The sequence below is a fragment of the Mytilus californianus genome, unplaced genomic scaffold (genome assembly GCF_021869535.1).
Source record: "Mytilus californianus isolate M0D057914Y unplaced genomic scaffold, xbMytCali1.0.p SCAF_4, whole genome shotgun sequence".
NCBI classification, from domain to species: Eukaryota; Metazoa; Mollusca; class Bivalvia; order Mytilida; family Mytilidae; genus Mytilus; species Mytilus californianus.
Genome location: NW_026262690.1, coordinates 120,263,037 through 120,290,145, shown reverse-complemented (window position 1 = coordinate 120,290,145; position 27,109 = coordinate 120,263,037). Strand labels below are relative to the sequence as shown.

The 27,109-nt window shown below is 33.7% G+C and overlaps 1 protein-coding gene and 1 long non-coding RNA gene across 3 annotated transcripts; both read right to left on the bottom strand.

Moving 5' to 3' along the window:
* Positions 1-5,444: 5,444 nt before the first annotated feature.
* On the bottom strand, positions 5,445-6,753 carry LOC127699206 (uncharacterized). Its single transcript, XM_052202975.1, has one exon. The coding sequence runs from the start codon at positions 6,693-6,695 to the stop codon at positions 5,763-5,765; it is 933 nt and encodes a 310-aa protein (XP_052058935.1). The 5' UTR covers positions 6,696-6,753; the 3' UTR covers positions 5,445-5,762.
* A 2,899-nt stretch (positions 6,754-9,652) lies between these two features.
* LOC127699212 (uncharacterized) lies at positions 9,653-26,888 on the bottom strand. Of its 2 annotated transcripts, none has more exons than XR_007981125.1 (3): positions 26,712-26,888; positions 10,580-13,036; positions 9,653-10,055 (listed from the first exon to the last, which is right to left on the bottom strand). It is a non-coding gene; the product is annotated as an uncharacterized LOC127699212 (long non-coding RNA). The 2 variants fall into 2 exon arrangements; XR_007981124.1 differs by having other exon boundaries at positions 10,580-13,057; positions 26,733-26,888.
* Between the last annotated feature and the right edge of the window lie 221 nt (positions 26,889-27,109).

The window sequence follows — 27,109 nt, the reverse complement described above, 5'->3', positions numbered from 1 at the left end:
TTTGGCCCCTTTTTGGCCCCAAATTCCTAAACGTTTAGGGCAATTACCCCCAAACTCAATTCCAGCTTTCCCTTTGTGATATGGAACCTTGTAGTAAAATTTCAGAAAGATCCATACACTTACACACAAGTTATTGTCATGAAACTAGAAAAATGCTTGTTTTTTGCCCCTTTTTTGGCCCCTAATTCCTAAGATTTTGAGGCAATTACCCCAAAATCAATCCCAGCATTCCTTTTGTGATATGGAACCTTGTGGTACAATGTCAGAGAGATCCATACACTTACACACAAGTTATGTCTGGAAGTTACAAAAATGCTTATTTTTGGCCCCTTTTTGGCCCCTAATTCCTTTACTGTTGGTACCATAACCACCAAAACCAATCCCAACCTTCCTTTTGTGGTATTGAACCTTGTGGTAAAATTTCATAGAGATCCATTCACTTAAACTAAAGTTAGAGTGCGAAAACCAATGTGTCTTCGGACGACGCCGGACGACGCCAGACGACGACGACGACGACGACGCCAACGTCATACCAATATACGACCACAAAAATTTTTTTGCGGTCGTATAAAAACTATCATCTCATTGCAATTGGTTCTCAGAATATACAAAATTAAAAAAGGCAATACCAAAACAATGGTTAAATTTACTTAAGGATGAAAAATCAAAGCAAACAAAAGTTTACTTTAATAAAAAACTAGAAATAGTAAGTAAAAATCATAAAAAGTATGAGTTACAAAAAGTAACAACAAAAGATATATATAATATACTCATACAATCTAACATAGAAACCCCAATAGGTTTTGCAAAGTGGAAAAATATGTTGCAAGTTGATGATATTTATTTGAAGATAAAACACAATTTACTGTTTGTATTTAAATACTTAAAAGATAATAAATTGAAAATATTGAGGTGGAAATTGTTACATTGGATATTACCTTGTAAACAAATATTAGAAACTTGGAAAATAGTTGATACTTCTTTATGTAATATATGTAATGTTAATGAGAATTATGAACATTTCTTTATCACCTGCAAATATTTAAAAAAAATTTGGGAAGGTATTAGATTAATTCTTAATAAACTTAAAATTGGATATCATATCATAAGCTTAGAAAACCTAATACTTGGATATAAAATAACTGATGAAAAATATTATGAAATTAACTTTTTTATAACAATAGTATTATTTAGTATAAATAAAGCATACTATTTGCCAAATAGAAAAGAAAAAGAAGTAAATGTGTTCTCTATTTTTAAATATGAATTTCTGTCAAGAGTAAACCACTGCAAAGCAATGAAACAAGAAGTAAGCTTTATGCAACAGCATATTGCAAGTATTTTAGATAAAACTTGTATAACTGTTTAATACAACTACATGTTCGTGACACTAACGAGCAATAGTTAAAATCTATTATATAGTTATATACTCTCAAATTGTATAATTAAATCCCAACAACATGGTTTTGTTATGTATTACTTATATAGGACGATTTATTAATAAATTAAAATATACGGAAAAGCACTGTTATATTTCCGGAAAATTTTAAATTGTAATTTACATTTATGTACTTAGTTCATAGTATTAGTATGAATAGGTAACCCTAGACCTATTATTTATAGTACTTAGGGCATCTAAAGAGAAAGCTGTATCCTTAGAAGATTTATAAACAGCTTTAATGAAATAAAGTATAATATGTTTTAAAAAAAAAAAAATTACATAGCTCATTATTGCTTTTAACCAGTTTTTTTTTTATTTATTCAGATTAAAAAAAAAATTCTACAAAATTTAAAACTGCACTTTTAACTAGCAACATTAAATCAATTGTAGTTTTAAAAAGGCAAAAAGCTGTTCCTATTTTTTTGCCTCCGATTGCTTGTAGTTTACTATGGACTTATGTATAAATCACTCGTAGAAAGATGACGGGGCTTACAGAACCACAATTACTTACAGCACCACAATTACTGACAGCACAACAATCACTTACAGCACCACAATGACTTACAGCACCAAATGACTGATAGCAACACAATGACTAACAGCACCACCATTACTGACAGCACCACAATGACTTTCAGCTCCACAATTACTTACAGCACCACAATGACTTACAGCATCACAATGACTTACAGCACCACAACTACTGACAGCACCACAATGATTTACATTACCACAATTACTAACTGAACCACAATGACTTACAACACCACAATTACAGCAGAACCGGCACCACAATGACTACAGCACCACAATGACTTACAGCACCACAATGACTGACAGCACCACAATGACTGATAGCACCACAATTACTTACAGCTCCACAATGACAGACAGCATCACACTTACTTACAGCACTTCAATGACTTACACCAGCACTACTGACAGCACCACAATTACTGACAGCACCACAATGACTTATGGCACCACAATTACTGACAGCACCACAATGACTTACAGTACCACAACTACTGACATCACCACAATTATTTACTGCACCACAATGACTTACAACACCACAATTACTGACAGCATCACACTTACTTACAGCACCACAATTACTGACAGGACCACAATTACTTACTGTACCACAATTACTGACAGCACCACAATTACTGACAGCACCACAATGACCTACAGCCCCATAAATGACTGACAGCATCACCGTTACTGACAGGACCACAATGACTTACAGCACCACAATTACTTACAACACTGCAATTACTGACAGCACCACAATGACTTACAGCACCACAATTACTGATAGCACCACAATTACTTACAGCACCACAATGACTTACAGCACCACAATTACTGACAGCACCACACTCACTTACATCACCACAATTACTGACAGCATTACAATTAGTTACAGCTCCACAATGAATTACATCAATGAAATTACTAATAGCACCACAATGACTTACAACACCACAATTACTGACAGCATCACACTTACTTACAGCACCACAATTACCGACAGGACCACAATTACTTACTGTACCACAATGACTGACAGCACCACAATGACTTACAATGACTTACAGCACCACAATTACTTACTGCACCACAATGACTTTCAGCACCACAATGACTTACAGCACCACAATTCCTGATAGCACCACAATTACTGACTGCACCACAATGACTTACAGCACTACAATTACTGACAGCTCCACACTCAATTACATCACCACAATTACTGACAGCATTACAATTAATTACAGCACCACAAAGAATTACATCAATGAAATTACTAACAGCACCACAATTACTTACTGCACCACAATGACTTACAACACGACAATTACTGACATCATCAAACTTACTTACAGCACCACAATTACCAACATGACCACAATTACTTACTGTACCACAATGACTGACAGCACCACAATGACTGACAGCACCACAATGACTTACAGCACCACAATGACTGACAGCACCACAATTACTTACTGCACCACAATTACTGACAGCACCACACTCTTTACATCACCACAGTTACTGACAGCATTACAATTAATTACAGCACTACCATGACTTACATCAATGAAATTACTAACAGCACCACAATTACATGTACTTACACCATCACAATTAATTACAACACCACAATTAGTTACAGCACCACAAATTAATTGCAGCACAACAATTACTTACATCACTACAATTACTGACAGCACCACAATTACTTACAGCACCACAATGACTATGTAACAGTGGTTTGATTCTGCCAGTGTACTTTATCCGGAGGAAGAAAATCCCCAGTGATTTTTATACACCAACAAAAAATCACTAGGGTTTTCTATCCGGGTCCAGTGTAAAACATTCACCAGTCATTATAAGGTTCTAAAAAGGTTTTTTTGAAGGGGAAATATATATAAAATGTGGCTTAATAGTTTTTAGTGTATTTGAAAATTGCATAGTTGATTTATGTAAAAAGTTGAGAGTTTTCATCCAAGGAATGTTCACACTAGTGTTTTTGAACCAAGAATGATTACACTAGTGATTTTGTACCGGAATGACTGCACTAGTTATTTTATACCCGGCGGGATTAATTACACTAGTGCTTTAGATCCATTCATTGATGAAGAGATTAGTACTCATTTTGAACACACGATAACAAAATAATGCTTATTAACGAATAAGATTTAAATAATTTGGAAAGAGTTCCATATGGCACCCCCACGGAATAAACTGTAATACATTATTGTGTTCTTTTAGTATACAGGGGGTGCAATATGGAACTCTTACCAAGGATGCTTCTGTAATTGAAACTTTATCTAAGAACAAATCTGCTCTTTAAATTTGGTTTGTATCAAGTTCAATGTCCTGATCATTGATAAAGTATTTTGAGTTATAAAAATATCCTCCTCATCATCATCAATATTATTTACTAGATTGACTCAGATTAATTAAACTGTTTCCTTGAAAATCATTTTAATTTTAACCCATTTATTTATGTAAACAATAAACCGGTCTAATATAATAAAAAAAAATGATATCAAGATCGACGCTTTCACACTATTAACATCCAATATTCTCTAGTGAAAAACAGTTACCCGGAATAAATACACGGCGGAATGAAAGTACGCTTACAACTACAGCACCACAATGATTTACAGCACCACAATTACTGACATCACCACATTGACTTACAGCACCACAATTACTTACAGCACCACCTGTTCATAAGGTAACAGTCCACAGGAAGACATGTCACCTACCCTGAAGCATAATTCTGAGAAGGGGTAACCAGTCTTTGCTCTTCCTCTTAAAAACTGTGTGCTAAGCTGAGAAGCAGCAAATACAAATATTCAAGTCTTTGGTTAACACTAGCCAGTGATCAAACCCAAGCACTGGAGGAGGGGACTATGCTAGGTATTTCATGACACCCAGGGGCGGATCAAGCCATTTATAAAAGGGGGGGTTCCTAACCCAGGATAAAGGGGGGTTCCAACCCGCGGAACCCAATCCCCCCCACCCCCACCCCCCGCCCGGATCCGCCACTGACACCCCATTGAGGCAGTGTTTATCAACACAGAGAAGTACTACATAAAACAAAATAACTTTTTATATATACATCATAAATATATATATCATATTAAATATCAAGTCTTTTATCACTAATATAGACTAAATTTTAATGTCTGTCACACAAACATTGTATATGTTGTATCATCATAGACAGTTAAGTGTGATTAGTACAGGCTGACTATGCCGTATGGGCTTTGCTCATTATTGAAGGCAGTACGGTGACCTAAAGTTGTTAATTTCTGTGTCATTTGGTCTCTGTGGAGAGTTGTCTCATTGGCAATCATACCACATCTTCTTTTTTATTTGTACTCTGATGGTGACTGATTTTAAGTTTGTTCTTATGTTACCGGTATGCTATCTTATGTTGTTTATGGAACAATGCAGTTTTCATTTGACACATTGCAAAGATGGTAAATTTAATTTTTATTTCAACAATGTTATAAAATTCATCTTAATAAAATAATTGAATCATTGTCAATCATGTAAACAGAAGATCACAGTAAATTATTAAAAAACTTTAATATAGACATAAATACATCTAAAAATATACAGGTTAAAAAAATCCTGTATTATTGACTATTATGACAATGACTTTATTCAAAATTTCACAAAGCATCTTATTCCAGTTGTTTCTGTGCAAATTTGAACCAAAAAACAATGACTCTACCCAAACAGCTTTTAAAAATTATAGGAAAGATCCCTAATTATGCATATTATATGCGAATTATTTCACATCACCAGCATCAAACCTTTTATCTTCTATAGCAAGACATAAGTGTTCTACATTTTTGTTCATAAAATTTCTAAATAAACTGGAATAATAGACTAGATTTACAAACACCTTCAAGAAAATGATTCTGATTTTGTCCATAAATGAATGAGAAATTCTTTCCTTCTCAGCCAAATCCAACGAAAATGAAATAACCGATTCAGGTGTAAAAAATTTGAAATTGCGCAAGATATTTGATCCATCGGTGAAAGCTTTGGCCATGTGATAAAAATGTGGCGGGGGTTTGTGTAACGCTGGATACACTATGTCATTCTCTATCTCATGACAAATAGCAATGGCTTCTTCTAAAGAGTTTACACAGATATTATTACTGTCGTCCATCCCTAACAAGTACCCTATCCACCTCCAAAAATAAATGTAATCTTTTAAATCATTTTGACTAGCTTTTATACCAAACTGTTTAGGGTACATGACAATAGCACCCATAAATCCCGCCTGGACTAGTGACATGTCGTACTGGGAAACATACAATTTCTCTGTCTTCTTCATCATATCAATCCTTGTTCTGTCATGTAATCCACACACAATCTGGAGAGATTTTCTTGCTTTTGAATTTAAGTCCCAAACATTTCCACAATGCCATTGTACGACATGAGCCATTGTTTTAAGATATCTAATTAAAGATTTCCGAGGTGTATCTGATTTTCCAGTGAAGACCAATGGCTCTAACAAGTTAGTGACACACAAACCACACACCAGTGAACACATCATTGTGAAAAGGCATGCTGAAATGTTTCGTCTGAAAAACTGTTGACCTCTTTCAAATCGTTCAAGGTCAAGTTCTTCTGGAATAGCTTCAGAAAAGCAATTTTTCAAAGTTATCTGGTTATCTCCCTTGGCAAGTTTCTTTAAATAATATCCAGACATTTCTTTACTGTGAGTATCAATTTGGTTTAAATGTAGTTATCACTACAGCATCTATATAATAGACTGAATAAAATGCTTCGCTGGGCGCAGCTTGATACGACCGCAGAGGTCGAACCCTGAACAGTTGGGGCAAGTATGGACACAACATTCAAGCTTGATACAGCTCTGAATTTGGATTGTGATTAAATATTTGACACAGCATAGGTTTCTGACACAGAAAGAATGTGGTCTAAGAACTTGAATTTTTTTAATTTACCTATTATGGTCCAATGTCCAAAATCAAAATACATGGTTAGAATCAGCATATCAAAGAACCCCATACATTCAATTTTTGTTGAAATCAAACAAAGTTTAATTTTGGACCCCAACTTGGACCAACTTGAAAACTGGTCCCATAATCAAAAATCTAAACACATGTTTAGATTCAGCATATCAAAGTACCCGAAGAATTCAATTTTTGTTAAAATCAAACTAAGTTTAATTTTGGACCCTTTGGACCTTAATGTAGACAAATTTAAAAAACGGGACCCTAAATTAAAAATCTAAAAACACAGTTAGATTTGGCATATCAAAGAACCCCAATAATTCAATTTTTGATGAAATCAAACAAAGTTTAATTTTGGACCCTTTTGACCTCAATATGAACCAATTTGATAGCGGGCCCACAAATAAAAAATCTAAATACATGGTAAGATTCAGCATATCAAAGAACCCCATATATTCAATTTTTGTTGAAATCAAACAAAGTTTAATTTTGGACCCCAATTTGGACCATCTTGAAAACTGGGCCAAAAATCTAAAATCTCAATACATGTTTAGATTCAGCATATCAAAGAACCCCATATATTCAATTTTTGTTGAAATCAAACAAAGTTTAATTTTGGACCCCAACTTGGACCAATTTGAAAACTGGTCCCATAATCAAAAATCTAAACACATGTTTAGATTCAGCATATCAAAGAACCCCAAAATTTCAATTTTTGTTAAAATCAAACTAAGTTTAATTTTGGACCCTTTGGACCTTAATGTAGACCAATTTAAAAAACAGGACCCAAAATTAAAAATCTAAATACACGGTTAGATTTGGCATATCAAAGAACCCCAATAATTCAATTTTTGATGAAATCAAACAAAGTTTAATTTTGGACCCTTTTGACCTCAATATGAACCAATTTGATAGCGGGCCCACAAATAAAAAATCTAAATACATGGTAAGATTCAGCATATCAAAGAACCCCATATATTCAATTTTTGTTGAAATCAAACAAAGTTTAATTTTGGACCCCAATTTGGACCAACTTGAAAACTGGGCCAAAAATCTAAAATCTAAATACATGTTTAGATTCAGCATATCAAAGAACCCCATATATTCAATTTTTGTTGAAATCAAACAAAGTTTAATTTTGGACCCCAACTTGGACCAACTTGAAAACTGGGCCCATAATCAATAAAATGCTTCGCTGGGGCGCAGCTTGATACGACCGCAGAGGTCGAATCCTGAACAGTTGGGGCAAGTATGGACACAACATTCAAGCTTGATACAGCTCTGAATTTGGATTGTTATTAAATATTTGACACAGCATAGGTTTCTGACACAGAAAGAATGTGGTCTAAGAACTTGAATTTTTTTTAATTTACCTATTATGGTCCAATGTCCAAAATCAAAATACATGGTTAGATTCAGCATATCAGAGAACCCCATATATTAAATTTTTGTTAAAATCAAACAAAGTTTAATTTTGGACCCCAACTTGGACAAACTTAAAAACTGGGCCCATAATCAAAAATCTAAACACATGTTTAGATTCAGCATATCAAAGAACCCTAAGAATTCAATTTTTGCTAAAATCAAACTAAGTTTAATTTTGGACCCTTTGGACCTTAATGTAGACCAATTAAAAAACGGGACTTAAAATTAAAAATTCGTAAGGGTTCCGCGGAACCCAGTGTCTCGCCTACTTTTGCTGTTAATCGCAGGCTCAACAAAAATGAGGAAAAAAATTAATAAAAATATTCCTCTCTATACTATCTTTTGATTGTAAGTAGCTTCTGTCCAAGTTTGGTAAAAATCCAGGATAGTTTATGAATCTAATAAATGTTTTAAAAACTTAAAGTGCAGACTGTATGTAATGTTAACTGGAAGAAAAACTAAGTCCATTTATAAGTAAAATACGGAAAAAATGGATTTTTTTTTACTTTTTTACAAAATTTACTTCTGGATACTATCTTTTGATCATAAACAAGCTTCTTTCCAAGTTTGGTAGAAATCCAGGATAGTTTAAGAAAGTTATTAAAATTTCAAAAACTTTAACCACGAGTGAATGTAATGTTTCATGGCAGAAAAACTAAGTCCATTTATAAGTAAAATACGGAAAAAATGGAATTTTTTTTTTACAAAATTTACTTCTGGATACTGTCTTTTGATCATAAACAAGCTTCTTTCCAAGTTTGGTAGAAATCCAGGATAGTTTAAGAAAGTTATTAAAATTTCAAAAACTTTAACCACAGAGTGAATGTAATGTTTCTTGGCAGAAAAACTAAGTCCATTTATAAGTAAAATACGGAAAAAATGGAATTTTTTTTTTACAAAATTTACTTCTGGATACTATCTTTTGATCATAAACAAGCTTCTTTCCAAGTTTGGTAGAAATCCAGGATAGTTTAAGAAAGTTATTAAAATTTCAAAAACTTTAACCACAGAGTGAATGTAATGTTTCTTGGCAGAAAAACTAAGTCCATTTATAAGTAAAATACGGAAAAAATGGAATTTTTTTTTTACAAAATTTACTTTTGAATATTATCTTATGATCATAAACAAGCTTCTGTCCAAGTTTGGTAGAAATCCAGGATAGTGTAAGAAAGTCATTAAAATTTCAAAAACTTTAACCACAGAGTGAATATTTGTGGACGCCGCCGACGACAATGACAACGACGACGACGACGCCGACGGAATGTAGGATCACTATGTCTCGCTTTTTCAACAAAAGTCGAAGGCTCGACAAAAATCTAAATACACGGTTAGATTTGGAATATCAAAGAACCCCAATAATTCAATTTTTGATGAAATCAAACAAAGTTTAATTTTGGACCCTTTTGACCTCAATATGAACCAATTTGATAGCGGGGCCCACAAATAAAAAATCTAAATTCATGGTTAGATTCAGCATATCAAAGAACCCCATATATTCAATTTTTGTTGAAATCAAAAAAAGTTTAATTTTGGACCCCAACTTGGACCAACTTGAAAACTGGGCCCATAATCAAAAATCTAAACACATGTTTAGATTCACCATATCAAAGAACCCCAAGAATTCAATTTTTGTTAAAATCAAACTAAGTTTAACTTTGGACCCTTTGGACCTCAATGAAAACCAATTTTAAAAACGGGACCCAAATTAAAAATCTAAAAACACGGTTAGATTTGGCATAGTAAAGAACCCCAATAATTCAATTTCTGATGAAATCAAACAAAGTTTAATTTTGGACCCTTTTGACCTCAATATGAACCAATTTGATAGCAGGGCCTACAAATAAAAAATCTAAATACATGGTAAGATTCAGCATATCAATGAACCTGATATATTCAATTTTTGTTGAAATCAAACAAAGTTTAATTTTGGACCCCAATTTGGACCAACTTGAAAACTGGGCCCATAATCAAAAATCTAAATACATGTTTAGATTCAGCATATCAAAGAACCCCATATATTCAATTTTTGTTGAAATCAAACAAAGTTTAAATACTGGACCCTATCTTGGACCAACTTGAAAACTGGGCCCATAATCAAAAATCTAAACAGATGTTTAGATTCAGCATATCAAAGAACCCCAAGAATTCAATTTTTGCTAAAATCAAACTAAGTTTAATTTTGGACCCTTTGGACCTTAATGTAGACCAATTTAAAAAACAGGACCCAAAATTAAATATCTAAATACACGGTTAGATTTGGAATATCAAAGAACCCCAATAATTCAATTTCAGATGAAATCAAACAAAGTTTAATTTTGGACCCTTTTGACCTCAATATGAACCAATTTGATAACGGGGTCCACAAATAAAAAATCTAAATACATGGTTAGATTCAGCATATCAAAGAACCCCAAATATTAAATTTTTGTTGAAATCAAACAAAGTTTAATTTTGGACCCCAATTTGGACCAACTTGAAAACTGGGCCAAAAATCAAAAATCTAAATACATGTTTAGATTCAGCATATCAAAGAACCTCATATATTCAATTTTTGCTAAAATCAAACAAAGTTTAATTTTGGACCCTTTGGACCTTCATATGGATTTTTTTGTAAAAAAAAAAGATGCAACATTTGCAGATATTTTTACTGGTCTGCCTTTATAAATATGCATTTCTTTAAACATAATTTAAAAGCAGTGTAAGGGAAGTAACCAAAACGTTGTATTTGGATTACCTCCCTTACACTGTTTTAAATTATCTTTATTGTTCATTAACCATTACTTTATACATAATTTAAAAGCAGTGTAAGGGAGATAATTTCAATGATGTATTTGATTTATCTCCCTTACACTGCTTTAAATTATGTTTTGTACTAAAGTATTTGTCCATTAACCAGGACAACCTTGTTTTTCCCCCTTTTTTGCCCCTAATTCCTAAACGGTTCGAGCCATAACCCCCCAAAGCAAATCCTAACCATCCCTTTGTGGTATGGAAACTTGTAGTATAATTTCAGAGAGATCCATACACCGTTCCACAGTTATTGTCTGGAAACTAGAAAATGCTTATTTTTGGCCCCTTTTTGGCCCCTAATTCCTTAACTGTTGGTACCATAACCCCCAAAATCAATCCCAACCTTTCTTTTGTGGTATTTAACCTTATGGTCAAATTTCAAAAAGATCCATTCACTTAAACTAAAGTTAGAGTGCGAAAACCAATGTGTATTCGGACGACGACGCCGGACGACGACGACGACGCCGGACGACGACGACGACGCCGGACGACGACGACGACGACGACGACGCCAACGTCATACCAATATACGACCACAAAATTTTTTTGCGGTCGTATAAAAATCTAAACACATGTTTAGATTCAGCATATCAAAGAACCCTAAGAATTCAATTTTTGTTAAAATCAAACTAAGTTTAATTTTGGACCCTTTGGACCTTAATGTAGACAAATTTAAAAAAGGGACCCAAAATTAAAAATCTAAATACACGGTTAGATTCGGCATATCAAAGAACCCCAATAATTCAATTTTTGATGAAATCAAACAAAGTTTAATTTTGGACCCTTTGGACCTCAATGTGGACCAATTTAAAAACGGGGCCCAAAATCTAAAAAATTAATACACGGTTAGATTCAGCATATTAAAGAACCCCAAGAATTCAAGAATAAAACCCCATTAAAATTGATCAAGAAATAAGCAATTTATACGAAGTATCTTCTTTTGCACAATACTGTGCAATTGAATATTTCTTGCTATTGCGCAATACTGTACAATTGACAATTTCTTGCTATTGCGCAATATTGTGCTATTGGATATTTCTTGCTATTGCGCAATACTGTTAAATTGAAGATTTCTTGCTATTGCGCAATACTGTGCAATTGAAGATTTCTTGCTATTGTGCAATACTGTGCAATTGAAAATTTCTTGCTATTGCACAATACTTATTATATAATAATTTACACATCCTGTTTGGTGTGTATCTCCTACCATATCATTATTATTTGCTTTTAAATATAAATCAGAAATAACCAACTTAAAATGGAAAATTTTAAAAGAAAAAAAAAAGGAAAAAAAGAAAAAAAAAAAAAAAAAAATCCCCCCCCCCCCAAATTTTTTGAACCCCCTTATGATTCATCACCCCCAAACTCAATCCCAGCCTTCCCTTTGTGGTATGGTACCTTGCAGTACAATTTCAGAGAGATCCATACACTTGAACACAAGTTATTGTCTGGAAACTAGAAAAATGCTTATTTTTGGCCCCTTTTTGGCCCCCAATTCCTAAACGTTTCGGGCAATTACCCCCAAACTCAATTCCAGCTTTCCCTTTGTGATATGTAACCTTGTAGTACAATTTCAGAAATATCCAAACACTTACACACAAGTTATTGTCATGAAACTAGAAAAATGCTTGTTTTTTGCCCCTTTTTTGGCCCCTAATTCCTAAAATTTTGAGGCAATTACCCCCAAAATCAATTACAGCCTTCCCTTTGTGATATGGAACCTTGTGGTACAATGTCAGAGAGATCCATACACTTACACACAAGTTATTGTCTGAAAGTTACAAAAATGCTTATTTTTGGCCCCTTTTTGGCCCCTAATTCCTTAACTGTTGGTACCATAACCCCCAAAATCAATCCCAACCTTCCTTTTGTGGTATTGAACCTTATGGTGAAATTTCATGGAGATCCATTCACTTAAACTAAAGTTAGAGTGCGAAAACCAATGTGTCTTCGGACGACGCCGGACGACGACGACGACGACGACGACAACGACGAAGACGACGACGACGACGACGCCAACGTCATACCAATATACGACCAAAAAATTTTTAATTTTTGCGGTCGTATAAAAATAGGACAAAAATTTATTAGGACGAAAATTGGTAGTTCTGGTTACAAACCTAACAAAAAAAGTCTAGTTTTTACATTTTTAAAAACTTGTCAGTTTTGTCAAAAAAGAAGAAAAGATACAGAGGCAATAAATAGTCATACGCTTGTGAAGGAGAGACACATATTTTTTATTGCCAAAAGAAAATATGGAATGTCATTATATAAATAACACTGAGGCGAGGCCAAGGTTGACAATGTCTTTTCGAGGGGTAACAATCTGCTCTATCACCCTCTCAGATATGTGTTATTTAATTTATTATACTGAATGTTCTGTTATTACTGTCTATCAAATTTCAAATTCAAAGTAATAAACTATGTCGTCTTGAACATAACAATCATCCGTATTTATTAAAGCGCACATTTGAGCAAGCGTCTCCGTGAAGGGTAATAGAGTATTTGCCATGGGATAGAGTAAATTGTCTCCCTCGTATTAACCAATCAAAATCTGGCATTTTGACATGAAGTATAATAACACAATCTATGTCCTGTAAACTTATTTTGGCTAATATTATATTTAATGTTTAGCCCTATCTAAATGATTTCTCGCATTTTTATTTTGACATTTTCTAATTTTCCTGATGTATTTATATAAGGGAAGATCAAAGTTAAACGTAGTTGTGACAAGTTACACTCACATTTTTTTTCCACTTAGGAAATTGCGAAAATGTGAAAATAAAATGGTTATGAAAATAAGTAAAAAAAATGTAGGTTTACACTGTTATTATGATTAATTAGGTTTGATTATTTCTGTTGTTAATACTTTAAAAGATTATCATTGTTTTGATTGTTTTTTTACATTTGGAGCTAAAATAAAAAAAAAAAACTATGTAGTAAGCCTGGGTTGGTGTTGTGAAGAGTCATAATGGTATGATGACTTTTAAGGGGGAAAAGTGTGGCAGGATTACTTCCCTTGCATAGCAGATACTAAGCCAGCCCTAAGCTAGGGAAGTACTTCTTTAGCTCAGTGGGTTAGAGAGTGCTGACTTCGAACACAAAGGTAAATTGTTGAAGTCCTAGAGGCCTAGGTGACAATGTGATTTTTAAGTGAGAGTCATGCTCTCCAGTTACACATATCTAAATTTGTACTTAGACAATTTATATATGTAATCTTAAAAGAGCCTAATTTTCAACATAAACTCATATACATGTATATATATATATATATATATATATATGAACCATCTGAGCTGTATTTATAATGGGTTAGTTCACAGTCCCCAGGAAGTCTTAACCCCTAGGTCCCTTCCAAGGATCTAGAAATTTTTTCATACAATTTCGGTTATTTTGAGATGACTTAAAAGTTAGGGCCCTTTTTTCAAACTGATGAAATTATTCACACTAGATTCATGGCATCAACGAACTTGAATCAGAATTGACTGTTTCATCGCATTTACTTCAAGAATTTTCTTACCGTTTTTCTTTAACGTTCAAGAACAATTTATGGAATGCAACAGTTTAAATTGAAATAATTTAATGACTCAAAATAGTAAATTTCTCAGGAATCGCCAAGGCTTCTTTTGATTTTGAAGACTAAATAAAAACTGGAAGTTTAAAGCTAATAGTAAAGTATGAGTGATTACAGATTCATTTCCGGGATTCGATCTGTTTATCAAATTGACAGGAAATCACAGAATTTTTAACTGCATTACCTTTAGAAGTGTTTGAATATAACCATGATAACAGATAATAGTTGCATTTGTTTCGTTTAGCATAAAATCATTTTACATTTTAAGATTAAGTGTATATTCAATTTCAAGCATGTTATTCCATAGTGAACAAGCATTCTGAGAGTATTGCATGGCAAAACATAGTCCCCTACCGATTAAAAATTCATTGTACTGGAACAATATGCTAACTTGATCTATAACTTGTTATGGTGTAAACTATATAACAAATATCAAGTCAATATCTTAAAGCATGACGAAAAAAGTGTGGAAAACTTATTATTTAAGTGAATTTTCTAAGTCCAAGGACCATACCTCTGCACAAAATCATCAGAACGGAAATTCAAACTTGATCTGTAACTTGTCATGATAAAACTTATACCAATTATCAAATCAATATCTTCAAGCATGACGAAAAAAAAATGTGAGGAAAACTGATTATTTGAGTGAATTTTCTAAGTCCAAGGACCATACCTCTGCACAAAATCATCAGAACGGAAATTCATACTTGATCTGTAACTTGTCATGATAAAACTATTTACCAATTATCAAATCAATATCTTCAAGCATGACGAAAAAAAAATGTGAGGAAAACTGATTATTTGAGTGAATTTTCTAAGTCCAAGGACCATACCTCTGCACAAAATCATCAGAACGGAAATTCATACTTGATCTATAACTTGTCATGATAAAAATATATACCAATTATCAAATCAATATCTTCAAGCATGACGAAAAAAAAATGTGAGGAAAACTGATTATTTGAGTGAATTTTCTAAGTCCAAGGACCATACCTCTGCACAAAATCATCAGAACGGAAATTCAAACTTGATCTGTAACTTGTCATGATAAAAATATATACCCATTATCAAATCAATATCTTCAAGCATGACGAAAAAAAGTGTGGAAAACTGATTCGCCGGCCTGACGGATGGACAGACAGACAGACAGACAGATAGACAGACGGAGTGCAAACCTAGAGTCCCCTTCGACTTCGTCAGTAGGGGACTAATAAAGCACACGTTTGACCTGGGACTATTATAGTTTTGACTCGTGAAAAATTACTTTTTTCTACTTAATTAAATCAAGTTTTAATTTTTAAATCAGAATTGATGATTGTCTTTGCTGAAAAGTAATTAAATAATGAAGGAAGTTGTCATGAAATTTAGATTTTTTCATATTACATTAAAGTTCTGAGCTTGTGATCACTGTCAGATGTGAATTAAAAACAGGTAAAAAGTGATTAGGTATCTATCATTAGCCAATATTTCCCAGATGCATTAATATGGCTATTAGGAGGGCCCTCAGGATTAGCATACTCTACTGGAGTGGCAGTTTTATTACTGGAAAAGGATTACAAAACAAAAACATGTGCAAAATAGTGATTAAGAAACCCGATCTCAATGAAATGACGAAATTATTTCTGTAAAAAAAAATATGTCCTAATTCCCAATCTGCCGTTTAGGACAAATACAATGTAGCTTTCAGTTTATGTCATGACTGGCAAATATGACCGTTTCCGGACCTTTGTTCCCTTCTCAACACATTAATCTAACTCTGAGCCAACCAGTGGAGCAGCAGCACACCCAATTTTTATATGTTTGGATCAAACCCATTACCTCCCACATGTGAGTCCACCGGCACAGAGGCTGTCTATGTATTGATGTACAATTAATATAAAGATAAGTAAAACATTTTTTAAGTTACAAACAAACAGACACTCACTCAGAGCCCTTGTGGGCACATTATTGATACATAAGATTGAATGATATAAAAAAATTCGTAAGGGTTCCGCAGAACCCAGTGTCTCGCCTACTTTTTCTGTTAATCGCAGGCTCAACAAAAATGAGGAAGTAAATCAATAAAAATATTCCTCTTGATTCTATCTTTTGATTGTAAGAAGTTTGGTAAAAATCCAGGATAGTTTATGAATCTAATAAATGTTTAAAAACTTTAACTGCAGACTGAATGTAATGTTAACTGGAAGAAAACAAAATTTTCTTCTAGATACTAGCATTTGATCATGAACAAGCTTCTGTTTGGTACAAATCCAACTTTAACCACAGAGTGAATATGTTGTTTCCTGGCAGAAAATCTAAGTCCATTTAAAAGTAAAATACGGAAAAAATGGATTTATTTTTTTACAAAATTTCCCTCTTGATACTAGCTTTTGATCATAAACAAGCTTCTGTCCAAGTTTGGTACAAATCCAAAATAGTATAAGAAAGTTATTAAAATTTTAAAAACTTTAACCACAGAGTGAAAGTGTTGTTTAATTCCTGGCAGAAAATCTAAGTCCATTTAAAAGTAAAATAAGGAAAAAATGGATTTATTTTTTTACAAAATTTACTTCTAGATACTATCTTATGATCATAAACAAGCTTCTGTCCAAGTTTGGTACAAACCCAGGATAGTTTAAGAAAGTTATTAAAATTTCAAAAACTTTAACCACAGAGTGAATGTAATATTTCCCGGCAGAAAAACTAAGTCCATTTATAAGTAAAATACGGAAAAAATGGAATTTTATTTTTACAAAATTTACTTCTGGATACTATCTTATGATCATAAACAAGCTTCTGTCCAAGTTTGGTAGAAATACAGGATAGTTTAAGAAAGTTATTAAAATTTCAAAAATTTTAACCACAGAGTGAATATTTGTGGACGACGCCGCCGATGACGCCGACGGAATGTAGGATCGCTATGTCTCGCTTTTTCGACTAAAGTCGAAGGCTCGACAAAAAGCATATGATTAGTATCATGAAATTGAGAATGGAAATGGGGAATGTGTCAAAAAGACAACAACCCGACGGCCACCAATGGGTCTTCAATGCAGCGAGAAACTCCCGCCCCCGGAGGCGTCCTTCAGCTGGCCCCTAAACAAATATGTTAACTAGTTCAGTGATAATGGACGTCATACTAAACTCCAAATTATACACAAGTATAGATTATCTGATTTTCTGCACATGTGTATCCTTAAATATCAGCTGCAATCCATAATGTGAAATTTTTTGGCAAGGGAAAAAAGCTTCACATTCTGTTGAGCAGTGGATATTTTAGTCTCTATATATGAATCCCCATAAAATATTTATCATGCTATTCCTCGTCTTTCCCTCTACCTTGTACAGTGTTACTGATGATGAAAATAAGCTTGATAACCTCTCTTCACACATTGAGACATCATAGTGCATATAAGTTCTACTCAGAGTCTCATGCATGAAAGCTTTATTACAATATTACGTAGCGACTGAGCAGGGTGATTAGGTGAAGGAAAGGACAATAAAGTATGTTCTGACACTTGATAATTACATAGCGACTGAGCAGGATGATTAGGTGAAGGAAAGGACAATAAACTATGTTCTGACACTTGATAATTACGTAGCGACTGAGCAGGGTGATTAGGTGAAGGAAAGGACAATACACTATGTTCTGACACGTGATCATTACCTAGCAACTGAGCAGGGTGATTAGGTGAAGGAAAGGACAATACACTATGTTCTGACACGTGATCATTACCTAGCAACTGAGCAGGGTGATTAGGTGAAGGAAAGGACAATACACTATGTTCTGACACTTGATCATTACCTAGCAACTGAGCAGGGTGATTAGATGAAGGAAAGGACAATACACTATGTTCTGACACGTGATCATTACGTAGCAACTGAGCAGGATGATTAGGTGAAGGAAAGGACAATACACTATGTTCTGACACGTGATCATTACGTAGCAACTGAGCAGGGTGATTAGGTGAAGGAAAGGACAATACCCTATGTTCTGACACTTGATCATTACCTAGCAACTGAGCAGGATGATTAGGTGAAGGAAAGGACAATAAACTATGTTCTGACACTTGATAATTACCTAGCAACTGAGCAGGGTGATTAGGTGAAGGAAAGGACAATACACTATGTTCTGACACGTGATCATTATCTAGCAACTGAGCAGGATGATTAGGTGAAGGAAAGGACAATAAACTATGTTCTGACACGTGATCATTACCTAGCAACTGAGCAGGATGATTACGTGAAGGAAAGGACAATACACTTTGTTCTGATACGTGATCATTACGTAGCAACTGAGCAGGGTGATTAGGTGAAGGAAAGGACAATACACTATGTTCTGACACTTGATAATTACGTAGCAACTGAGCAGGATGATTAGGTGAAGGAAAGGACAATACACTATGTTCTGACACGTGATCATTACGTAGCAACTGAGCAGGATGATTAGGTGAAGGAAAGGACAAAACACTATGTTCTGACACGTGATCATTACGTAGCGACTGAGCAGGGTGATTAGGTGAAGGAAAGGACAATACACTATGTTTTGACACTTGATAATTACGTAGCAACTGAGCAGGATGATAAGGTGAAGGAAAGGACAAAACACTATGTTCTGACACGTGATCATTACGTAGCAACTGAGCAGGGTGATTAGGTGAAGGAAAGGACAATACACTATGTTCTGACACTTGATAATTATGTAGCAACTGAGCAGGGTGATTAGGTGAAGGAAAGGACAATACACTATGTTCTGACACTTGATCATTACGTAGCGACTGAGCAGGGTGATTAGGTGAAGGAAAGGACAATACACTATGTTCTAACACTTGATCATTACGTAGCAACTGAGCAGGATGATTAGGTGAAGGAAAGGACAATACACTATGTTGTAACACGTGATCATTACGTAGCAACTGAGCAGGGTGATTAGGTGAAGGAAAGAACAATACACTATGTTCTGACACTTGATCATTACCTAGCAACTGAGCAGGATGATTAGGTGAAGGAAAGGACAATACACTATGTTCTGACACTTGATCATTACCTAGCAACTGAGCAGGATGATTAGGTGAAGGAAAGGACAATACACTATGTTCTGACACTTGATCATTACCTAGCAACTGAGCAGGATGATTAGGTGAAGGAAAGGACAATACACTATGTTCTGACACTTGATAATTACGTAGCGACTGAGCAGGATGATTAGGTGAAGGAAAGGACAATAAACTATGTTCTGACAAGTGATCATTATGTAGCAACTGAGCAGGGTGATTAGGTGAAGGAAAGCAAAATAAACTATGTTCTGACACTTGATCATTACCTAGCAACTGAGCAGGGTGATTAGGTGAAGGAAAGGACAATAAACTATGTTCTGACACGTGATCATTACCTAGCAACTGAGCAGGGTGATTATGTGAAGGAAAGGACAATACACTATGTTCTGACACTTGATCATTATGCAGGTAGCGACTGAGGAATTCTAGACAGTTCGGCAACCAAAAAAATCGGCACCTGGGCACCTGGACAAATCGGCCCCCAGAAAGACACTTCGGCACCAAGACAAATCGGCACCTAGACAAATCGGCACCTCACAAAGATTAAATCAACCTTGTGTTAACTCCCTTATTAGCTTTCAGACCTTATTAAATCCTTGTTCAAAATATATTGAACCAAAAATTAAAATTACCTGTTAGTGTAAATATAGCAATTATTTTTAACTGTTTTTACAACTACCAATTCGATTCCTTCACTTTTTACGACATTATTGTATTTGGTATCTTCAACATTATTGTATTTGGTATCTTCGATGAAGTATCTTATGAAGTGGTTTATTCTTTTTTTGTTTATTGGTGAAGACTTTATTGTAGCTTAGACATTTGGGTTGCTGTCTCATTCCTGTGTATTCCCTTTCTTCATGCATGAATATTGATTTCAAAGAGACTATAGATTTCACCAGTCATATACTAGTTTAAATGTAATGCATAGTTCTATTCCAGTAGTATTCTAGTATTCTAGTATTAAATCAATAAAACACAGGTATCATATTTTTTATATTTATTTCATTAATTTTATTTATTATATTTATTATACGACCGCAAAAAAATTTTGGGGTCGTATATAGCCATCATGTCGTCGTCCAAAGACATTTAGTTTCCGGACAATAACTTAAGTTTAAGTGTATGGATCGCTAGGAAATTTTACCAAAAGGTACAATACCGCTAAAGAAAGGTTGGGATTGTTTTTGGGGGTGATGGTCCCAACAATTAAGAATTAGGGGCCCAAAACAAGCATTTTTCTAGTTTTCAGATAATAACTTGTGTTTAAGTGTATTGATGTCTCTTAAAATGTACCACATTTTACAAAAAGATGTTATTTCTTTTTGGAAAAGAGGGGGGGGGGGGGGTTAAAAAAAAATTTTATCCTCAAGATTTAAGAAATTAACAAGAAAATTTAATTTTCAAATATTCGTCAATTTTTACCGTCCACCTTTTATATTATTATAAAACTCATAAACACTGAATTCATATATATATCTTTATTTTTATTCCTTATACATCATGTACATATTTTTATATTGGGGACGGATCAATTTAGACATAGGGCTGGATCGACTTGGGCCAGATCGACTTCGGACGGAACGACTTGGGACGTATCAACTTGGGGCCGGATCGACATGAAAGCTCTTTTACCGCATGTCTGTACTGTTCTCTTGAAACACATGTAACACACAAACAAGTATTTTAAAATCATCGTCATTTCAGAAAATTACATGTATAGTTAGCCTCTCATAATTCTTAATAGAATGGTCGTTTGATATTTTTAATTCAGTGATGTCGTTAAAAGCCGGCAGCCGGCTATTTTCGCTGGTAATTGTCCTTTCCCCGCTGGCTATTTTTGCATGAGTTAAAAAAAATAGAGTAAAACGATAATCGGATTATTAAAAAATAATTGTTCCATTGAAATTATCAGCTTTAACGATAATGTCGCGATAAACAAGGATGTAAATCAGTGTTTACCTTTGACTAAAATAGTTCACGTAAATTCAGGTCACTGATTGGTAGTCTATTCAAATTCGGAAAGTATCGTATGTTTGCAAAGATAACAAGAGAGACATTCCGATGGTCATTAACAATATGAAGCGATCAATATACCCTTTTCGGTTTTGGCTTCAAGAAAACGAAGAAAGTCAAAGAAGATGACATTAGCATGTTATGAAATAATATCAGTCAAATAAAAGAAAGTATAATATATAATGTTGTTAAGAATCTGGAAAACAGTACCTTTTGTAGTTCCCTTTTCAAAGCCCACGTGGTGTCCAGAGAATGAAGGTCAAAAACGAAAGTAGAATATTGTCGACCAGTCACCACAAATAAAATAACATTAGTTCAAATGATTTTAGTTTCCTACTTACTGAACAGTTTACAAAAAAAAGAAAATCAGAGGAGATATCAATTTTTTGACAATGCTTCTGAAATACGTGTACAAGTCTTTTGAGAAAAAAGGGGGGTCATTTGTTTACAAAGTACGTAGTTACGCAAAATAAATCGACCAAGATATTTAATAAATTCGATTATTATAGAAATAAAATTAAATATTATTCTATCATCTACATTATTCAAGGACAGAATTCTTTAGTTGTCTTAAAAAGATATGTAAAAAAAAACAGGTACTCAGGGCATGAAGATTCCCATTTTGTAAATGATTTTTTTTATTAAATTTGATTGAAGTCAACAACAAAAATAAGACAAAATTTATATTTTCCCAAGCATCTAAATCACCTCCAGGTATGCTCAGAATGCAAGGTTTTGAGTCTAAAATGTCAAAATTTTCTTGGGGGAGCATACGATTTTATAAATAGCAACTCGGTTACAGTTTTATACGGAAGGGGATTTCCCAACTTTGCAGCTCCTGTTGACTGCTAGTGAATATGGCTTTTAATTTTGTAAAAAGGGGGACAGGTTGTAAAAACAAAACCAACTCTTTTTATAATAATTAAAACATATATAATGTTCTCAATGTCAAAATTACAATTTTCATTTAAAACTAAATAATTCAAGTGTTTCAAACTAATCTTTGGAATCTTTCAGTTCAACCATATTCACTAGCAGTCAACCTGCTGGAAAAATGCACAGAAATGTATATTGGTCAATGACCAATAGATAGATTTCTTTAACAGTCAGGGGACTCATTGAAATAAGTGATTTTTAAATCACTTATTTAAGTAGCAAATTCGAAGTTTTGTCACAAATTGTGATTTTGTAGTTTTACCAAAATTTTAAACACATAGGTTTAGATAATATCTTTTCATTAATTATTAAAATTGAAAACAATGAACTTTTTGCTTCTTTTTAAGCAGCAAGGTTTATGCCTTTGATGCAATAATTTAGCTGCAAATTCTATTTTAGTTGAAAAAATGCTATAAAAATGGCTTTACATAATGAACTGATACTTTCTTAACAGATTTTTCCCAGCAATGGGAGTATTTTTCCTGTTAAATTCAAGGTTTCATCTTATAGATTATGTAATAAAATTCTACTGTTCGCGATCAAAATTTCACTGTTCGGGGGTGTTGAAATTAGTGGGGGTTATTAAAATAATGATACTTAAAGAAGTGATCTTTTGGAAGGAAATTGAGGTATGATACTTAAACAAGTGATTTTTATGTCATAATTACACCTTATGTAAGAATCCTGGGTTTTGATTGGTTGATAGCCAGTGTATTTTTCACCAATTTACTTTTATCAAATGAATATCGTTCATTTTTAAAGAGCGCCGGGGTATATGCAAAAAGGATATGCCTTTTTTACCCTCTCTGCCGTGGTATTTGCCAAAAAATACTCTATCCGACTGGACGCTTGTAATGTCACGATCATCAATGCGTTTAATGTCACGATCATCAATGCGTTTTGTACAATAACATTCGGTGTAATTAAACAGATATAGCATGTTCTTAAGGGTATTTGCGAAAAATACCAGTCTTGAGAATGAATTTCCCTCGCCTTACGGCTCGCGAAATTTAACATTCTCTCGACTGGTATTTTTCGCAAATACCCCTCCTTAACATGATATATCTGTTCATTATCCTAGATTTAGTACAAGGTCATCACCTGACATGACCTGGTCATCCTATCAACACAGATGTTGGTTCTGATAATTTTAGCAACATATTTAGTCCCTGGATCATTAGTATTCTATATTTAAAGCTACAATAAAATTAAATCACTTAGTCTAGTGATTAATTTGTACTACTTAAATAGGTGATTATTAAAGAAAGACAACTCTTACTTCCAACCTTTATGGACATAATGTTACTTGAATCAGTGATTTAGAAAATCACTCATTTAAGTAAGTCCCTTGACTGTTTAACTTATAAACAACTGCGTTGTTAAAGAAATCTATCTAACATACTATTAAAATCCTTTACAGGGGGAAATATAAGGACCTGCTATATATTTACATTTGTCTATCGCTATTGTCAGTAGATCAGTCGAAAAATCTTTATCAGTTCTTTATCTGTTTATGTCAAATCATGACAAATGACAGACAGTCAATATTTTAAGAGCTTCATACAAAAATATAAGTTTACCAGGATTTGGATCTCCTGTAGTTGGTGATCGCAATACTGGTATACTAGTATTGTCCACAATACTGGTATAAAAATTTTGTACCAGTATTGTAACTTTTAAAAAATAAAATGCTCCGCAGGGCGCAGCTTGATACGACCGCAGAGGTCGAACCCTGAACAGTTGGGGCAAGTATGGACACAACATTCAAGCTTGATACAGCTCTGAATTTGGATTGTGATTAAATATTTGACACAGCATAGGTTTCTGACACAGAATGAATGTGGTCTAAGAACTTAAAAATTTTAAATTGGACATTCACTATTATGGTCCAATATCCAAAATCTAAATACATGGTTAGATTCAGCATATCAAAGAACCCCAAGAATTCAATTTTTGATGAAATCAAACAAAGTTTAATTTTGGACCCTTTTGATCTCAATGTGGACAAAGTTGATAACGGGGCCCAAAAATCAAAAATCTAAATACATGGTTAGATTCAGCATATCAAAGAACCCCATATATTCAATTTTTGTTGAAATCAAACAAAGTTTAATTTTGGACCCCGATTTGGACCAACTTGAAAACTGGGCCCATAATCAAAAATCTAAACACATGTTTAGATTCAGCATATCAAAGAACCCTAAAAATTCAATTTTTGTTAAAATCAAACTAAGTTTAATTTTGGACCCTTTGGACCTTTATGTAGACCAATTTGAAAACGGAACCAAAAATTAAGAATCTAAATACACGGTTAGATTCGGCATATCAAAGAACCCCAATAATTCAATTTTTGATGAAATCAAACAAAGTTAAATTTTGGACCCTTTGGACCTCAATGTGGACCAATTTAAAAACGGCGCCCAAAATCCAAAAACTTAATACACGGTTATATTCAGCATATGAAAGAACCCCATATATTCAATTTTTGTTGAAATCAAACAAAGTTAAATTTTGGACCCAGATTTGGACCAACTTGAAAACTGGGCCCATAATCAAAAATCTAAATACATGGTTAGATTCAGCATATCAAAGAACCCCATATATTCAATTTTTGTTGAAATCAAATAAAGTTTAATTTTGGACCCCTATTTGGACCAACTTGAAAACTGGGCCCATAATCAAAAATCTAAATACATGGTTAGATTCAGCATATCAAAGAACCCCATATATTCAATTTTTGTTGAAATCAAACTAAGTTTAATTTTGGACCCTTTGGACCTTTATGTAGACCAATTTGAAAACGGAACCAAAAATTAAGAATCTAAATACACGGTTAGATTCGGCATATCACAGAACCCCAATAATTCAATTTTTGATGAAATCAAACAAAGTTAAATTTTGGACCCTTTGGACCTCAATGTGGACCAATTTAAAAACAGGGCCCAAAATCCAAAAACTTAATACATGGTTAGATTCAGCATATTAAAGAACCCCAAGAATTCAAGAATAAAACCCCATTGAAATTGATCAAGAAATAAGCAATTTATACAAAGTATATTCTTTTGCACAATACTGTGCAATTGAATATTTCTTGCTATTGCGCAATACTGTACAATTGACAATTTCTTGCTATTGCGCAATATTGTGCTATTGGATATTTCTTGCTATTGCGCAATACTGTGCAATTGAAGATTTCTTGCTATTGCGCAATACTGTGCAATTGAAGATTTCTTGCTATTGTGCAATACTGTGCAATTGAAAATTTCTTGCTATTGCACAATACTTATTGTATAATAATTTACACATCCTGTTTGGTGTGTATTTCCTACCATATCATTATTATTTGCTTTTAAATATAAATCAGAAATAACCAACTTAAAATGGAAAATTTTAAAAGAAAAAAAAAAGGAAAAAAAGAAAAAAAAAGAATACCCCCCCCCCCCAAATTTTTTGAACCCCCTTATGATTCATCACCCCCAAACTCAATCCCAGCCTTCCCTTTGTGGTATGGTATCTTGCAGTACAATTTCAGAGAGATCCATACACTTGAACACAAGTTATTGTCTGGAAACTAGAAAAATGCTTATTTTTGGCCCCTTTTTGGCCCCCAATTCCTAAACGTTTCGGGCAATTACCCCCAAACTCAATTCCAGCTTTCCCTTTGTGATATGGAACCTTGTAGTACAATTTAAGAAATATCCAAACACTTACACACAAGTAATTGTCATGAAACTAGAAAAATGCTTGTTTTTTGCCCCTTTTTTGGCCCCTAATTTCTTAAATTTTGAGGCAATTACCCCCAAAATCAATTACAGCCTTCCCTATGTGATATGGAACCTTGTGGTACAATGTCAGAGAGATTCATACACTTACACACAAGTTATTGTCTGGAAGTTACAAAAATGCTTATTTTTGGCCCCTTTTTGGCCCCTAATACCTTAACTGTTGGTACCATAACCCCCAAAATCAATCCCAACCTTCCTTTCGTGGTATTGAACCTTATGGTAAAATTTCATGGAGATCCATTAACTTAAACTAAAGTTAGAGTGCGAAAACCAATGTGTCTTCGGACGACGCCGGAGACGACGACGACGACGCCAACGTCATACCAATATACGACCAAAAATTTTTTAATTTTTGCGGTCGTATAAAAACAGCAATACTGGTACATTACTGATATACCAGTATTGTAGATGTATTGTTCACTTTACTTTAAGGTGTATAATGAAAAATGAATTTTAAGTAAAATTAGATACTGAAGATCAAAAGGAGATTAAATGAACTCAAAAGATTTTAGAGGATAATTGTGAAATCAATTAACAACCAGTTAAAAATAATTACTAAACTTGTACAAATAAACAAAAGATTATTGTAA

What these genes read in the sequence shown, in the direction of transcription:
- LOC127699206 (XM_052202975.1), bottom strand. Translation starts at nt 6,695, where the DNA reads ATGTCTGGATATTATTTAAAGAAACTTGCCAAGGGAGATAACCAGATA.